This window comes from Nuphar pumila, chromosome 15, assembly GCF_984573655.1.
Source record: "Nuphar pumila chromosome 15, dmNupPumi1.hap1.1, whole genome shotgun sequence".
Taxonomy (NCBI): domain Eukaryota; kingdom Viridiplantae; phylum Streptophyta; class Magnoliopsida; order Nymphaeales; family Nymphaeaceae; genus Nuphar; species Nuphar pumila.
The window spans coordinates 26,128,586-26,134,011 of record NC_143263.1 but is presented as its reverse complement, the minus strand read 5'-3'; the positions used below and the strand labels follow the sequence as shown (position 1 = coordinate 26,134,011).

Below are 5,426 nucleotides of genomic sequence, written 5' to 3'. Positions count from 1 at the left end.
ACGATCAAATTTGTGTGTTTTTTGATGTTTGTATGAAAACAATGTTTGAATCCGTGGCTAATATGAGAACACATGGTTCCCCTCCTAGATCTCAGTAAAATTCATGCAAAGTTAGGTTAAATCATGAATCAAATTATCATAATAATATTCATATTCAAATGTTTAAAATATTTACCTTTTCTCTTTTTCTTGGAGAATCATGAGTATTTTTCAATTTCATCACTTTTATTGTGCTGATGCACTTAATCACCCTCCATCATTTTTTGGGTCCCATATCTGACAGGCTTATCCCCAAGATGAAGGCTGATCAGGTGAGTGTGCAATCACGTTGCACATGATCTTCTTTCATGTCGACTTGAACTCCCTATTCGATAGTTTTCAACAAACCTATTGCTCATTTATGAAATTAAAGAAAAGTGTGACTCATTTTTGGCTTTTGATCTAAAAGGTGGTCCTTAAATAGAAAATTTTCTTGAAAATATTGTGATCTTAACATGATATTTTTAATGGCTGATAAATGTAAAAAATGTATCATTTTCAAAAAATCATTTATTTTTAAAATATCTTGTTGTTAATGCAATCTTAACATGTTTAAAATGTTTTTTAACATTTTTCATTATTTACATGTTTATTATATTTATATCTATTTTATAATTTCTTGTATATACGGATGTTTTCTGAAGATATTCCTGAAAAAAACAGGCTTTTATAAATATCACACGATTTGGCCAACAACGATATTTGTGACTATGGTTCTATATATACCAGTCACAAGACTCACAACTCACAAGCATTGCATATATTGATCATATTGTGATATTGTTAACGGGCGATATTATAACAAAAGAATCCAATATTTTCAAAATATCACCTTTTTTGAAATATCCTATGTTTAACCCGACATTAATGTGATAAAAAAACGTTTTCTCTCGTTTTTATATTATTTATAGGTTACGTTTTTATCTTGATGAATACACCTACGTTTTTAAATATTTTTTTAGGGAAAAAATGTGTTTTTTCAAAATATCGCTAGATTTTCCTCCGAGAACGAGAAATTGTTGATTTGCGGCCATGTTCTATTTCTATATCAGAATTCGGATCCGGATCCGGATCCAAGACCCAGATACAATTTTACTGACGGGTAATGCAAAAAATACAGGGGTATTTTGGCGACTTGATATTTTACGGAAGAAACTTTCCCGGTGGGGCCCTGAATTAATGGGCGGACTTGAGGGGCTTTCCTTAAATCGGATTAAGTGGACGGTCGAATCACACGGTATCAATATAGGGTCCGAGCTGCAGAGTCCGAAGAGAGAGAGGAGGGGGGGAGGGAACCATTCTATTGAGAGAGAAGAGAAGGAAAGGTTTCTAGAGAGAGAAAGAGCGAGAGGTGTCTAGAGAGTGAAAGGAGTTGCAGAGATGTCGTGGCAATCGTACGTTGACGAGCATCTGATGTGCGAGGTCGACGGCCAGCATCTCACCTCCGCTGCCATCGTCGGCCACGACGGCAGCGTCTGGGCTCAGAGCGAGAACTTCCCTCAGGTTTCCCATCACTTTCTCTCTCTAACCACATTTTCTCAATCTTGTTTGTTTCTTCGATTTCGCGATTCGGTTGTGGTCTCCCGATCGCCCCCCTCGATTTCCAACCGATTTCGTTATTCTGATGATCCGGCCTGAAAGGATCTGGTCCGATCCATCGAAACGTTAGATTCTTTTCATCGGAATCGAAGTAATTTGAACAAAAGGAATCTGAGTTCCGATCTTTAGTCGTGTTGTATTCCTTTTTTGTGTGAGATTTTGATCAAATCCTGAGCTTTTTTGTCTCTACGTTGATGGGTATCTATACATTTTGGGCTGTTTGGGGTGTTCTTATGTGATTGGGGGCTAAGTTTTCCGATTTTAGGGGTCAGGAAATCGCTAGGGAAATGCATGCATCTGGTTTTATATGCTTTGATAGGCACATTTGCGATCACCCGCAATGGAAAATTATAATTCGATGCCGAATCTTGATCGGTTTCGGCCACCGATCATTTACCGTCACCATTGTACTTAAACCACCATCGCTACCAAATTAGTGTATACGTTGAGATTTCTGAATGGATGATCTGATTTTGGGTATTGGTGTTTTTGATGTGCAGTTCAAGCCTGAGCAGATCACCGCAATTATGCGCGATTTTGAGGAGCCCGGATCGCTTGCACCAACTGGATTGTTCCTCGGATCGACAAAGTATATGGTCATCCAGGGAGAACCCGGGGCTGTCATCCGAGGGAAGAAGGTTATGATCATACAGTCTTCTCTTTGCTCTGTTTAATTGGTTCTCTGATTGGCTCTCATAATCATTTCGAAAATGGAGACTCGAAATCATATCGACGTAGATAATCATGGGTATGTGATATTTGATTAATTTATCGATTCTATGTTTGAAAGCTTTTGTTTTTTATCTATCGGTATTACACCAACTTGAAAGTTTTGTATTGGAATAGTTACTCGTGGATTGTCATTTTTATTATTGAAAAATTTACAAAAATACGCCTAACTTTTGGCTTATTTACAAACACAGTCTAATTTTTGAGATATTACGAATAGTACACCCTTAGTTAACAAAGCAATTCTCAAAATTAGGCGTGTATTTGTAATATTTCAGAAGTTAGGCTTCTGTTCGTACATAGGCCAAAAGTTAGGTGTGTTATTGAAAAATGACCGTATTACCCCCTAAGAATGCCAATATTTCTTTGCCTGACCAAAAGATATAGCAATATTCCTCATCTGAACATTTGTGACGATTTTACATGCTTTAGGTTCTTGATATAATTCCTGAAATTAACCCTTTGTTGTTGCTCATCCAATTCCTTTCCCACTATTTGTTTTTCTTGCATTTAACCATCTGTAAATAAATTTCTCAAGAGGTTAGGTAATATAATTATTCTTTAGTTTTCTTTAGCCACGTGTTTCAAACAAGTGCTTTACTTATGCTGAGTGGTATGCGCAGGCAAGGATCTACGAAAAATGCTTTGTTCATGCTATCAACATTAGGTTTTCATGTAGCCACACGGGATGCATGTGTGTTTGGGGGTTACAAGGGGTTCGGGTGGGAATGGTTTGTTGATATGGTTAAAGGATACCAAACAAATGAGCTAACAAGATGATGGTGGATGAGTGATAGTTTAAAAGATACGGAACAATAAGAATTAAGGAAGGGGTTAAAGGATGTAGCATATATTGGCTTTGAAGTTTGAAAATAAAACAATGAGTTGAATTTTTTAGAATGTGAAAATCGGCAGAGGCAACTAGGGAATCAAACATTATGACTTGAAACAGTCAAATGTTTTATGATCAGACTGCATTCTAAGTTATACAGATCTTGATAGTAAAAGTACTGATTTTTTTTTTGTCTTTAATCCTGCATCTCGTAAAATCTTGATCCTTTTGGTAGCCAGCTTTCCCTGAATGAATGAACAGAAAAAAATATTGCGTGTGCCTCCTGTAATTATTCATTTTCAAGATGATTATATTTCTATAATCTTCTTTATTATTCTCTTCATGGCATATGTTGCTTTTTTCTTTTTAATGCTCTTTAATCTCTCATTCTTCTTATGTTGGCTATGCTGGTTCTCTGACTATCTTGCCATTCATTTATTTGGTTCATTTGGTCGAACTACGAAACTTGAGCCTAAGTTTGGCTTGATTCACAAAGCAAACAACAGTTTATACAGTCTTTATTTGATTCACAAAGCAGCAAGCAAGCAGTTTAAACAGTGTTTACTCAAATGATTGTTGCTTAAATGCAGGGTTCTGGTGGGATCACAGTAAAGAAAACCAACCAAGCCTTGATCATCGGAATCTATGAGGAGCCAATGACCCCAGGACAGTGTAACATGATTGTTGAGAGGCTTGGTGATTACCTTTATGACCAGGGTCTCTAGATCTTCCACTGCATTCATTCATATTTTCCCTTGTGGAGTTACGATTTTCTGCATCCTTTATATCTTCTATTAGCCATGAACAGCGATGGCAGTCGAGGCGTTGCTTTCAAATAAACTGTAAGGTTTTTGGGCAAACCTTATGAGAACAAAGGCATTTGTTGGTTAATATATGTTTTCTGAAGTATGTCTGTTCCCTATATTTTTTGGACCCTAGAGTGAGAAACCTGCAAGGAGTTTTGCTTGTTTCCGCTTTCCTCTTTGCTGCATTTCTATCAGTTTTCAGAGGCATGTTTGCTTTCAATATTTTAAAGGTTTCACGATTTTGTTTTTGATAACGATTAGAAACCATCATTATGGTTCAGACGTCCTGTTAAGAGGTGCCATGTTGACCGTGGCCCTGTTTCAGTGTCCACGGTGTAAACAAGAGGGTTTATCTTTCCGTACTCGATCAGTTCCTATAAATCCCATTGAGCCAATTGATGTACAATATATTTGTAAATTGTTAGACTTGTGGCTCCAGAAGCAATGACATTGCACAAAGGACTCTAGTTTTTTAGTGATTATCATAGCTTGAACACCTTGTAGACCTCTTCCTTCCAATGGATTCGTAAGACACGGTAGGATCATTTGATTTGAGTACTCATTGATCGCTGGATTTTTATTGTCCGGAATATCTTTCATGAAATCCCACCACCAACCAATGTCGGTACTATCTTGTGTAAGTGGATGGTTTGCCATCCTAAGTACAGAAAACAGCCTTTATCATCCCATATTGTGAAACCGATTCAATGCGCTTACTACAAACATATTCATTACTCTGATTCAAAGGCAGTGGCGACCAACAATCTGCATAGAGCTAGCTTAGAGATATATCAGGTGCTCTAAATTCTTTAAAATAGGAAGAATTCTTTCTCTAATATCAGAAGGATATCCTCTGGCTACTGGGTCATTTCTACAGTCCCATAGCCCTCAAACCACCAATTGGAAGCAAATATTCCATACTTGTTCAGCTTACCATCATTATTCATTTGAACTCACCTTGTCAACTCGTCCTTGCCTTCATGATGTTACTTTCGACGACCCCAGCCCTTTCCTCATTTTCGGTGGAACAGACCTACTAATTCTTTGATTCTTATAAGAGGGTTTAAGAACTAAGAAATAGACCAACGAAGCAAAAAATTTAAAAATTTGCAAGGGTGATTGATCATTCCCAGCATAGTAGATGCTATTTATACATACAAAGATACGTGTAAGAGAAGGAACTGTTTGATCTTAAAGATCTTATAATCTTTAGCACGTAGGCTAAGTTTGACTGTCTTGGTTCTCATATTTGAGGGATCAGTTTTAAGAACCGAGTTTTTCAAATCCTCTGACCTGAGAACCAACCCCCACAGGTCAGTTTTTAGATTCCACATCTCTTCCTTCATGCCCTTTGAAAGTAGAGATCTGAAATCCTTAAAAGCCAGGATTTCAAATTGGGTGTCAAATAGCTCGGATCATGG

General features: G+C 37.2%; 1 protein-coding gene across 1 annotated transcript; it reads left to right on the top strand.

The window, feature by feature from the left end:
- The first annotated feature begins 1,302 nt into the window (after nucleotides 1-1,302).
- LOC149814884 (profilin-2) lies at nucleotides 1,303-4,190 on the top strand. The gene is made up of 3 exons (XM_089988917.1): nucleotides 1,303-1,542; nucleotides 2,139-2,276; nucleotides 3,790-4,190. Exons 1-3 carry the CDS (start codon nucleotides 1,420-1,422, stop codon nucleotides 3,922-3,924), a joined length of 396 nt encoding a protein of 131 aa, XP_089845043.1. The 5' UTR covers nucleotides 1,303-1,419; the 3' UTR covers nucleotides 3,925-4,190.
- The last annotated feature ends 1,236 nt before the right edge of the window (nucleotides 4,191-5,426 follow it).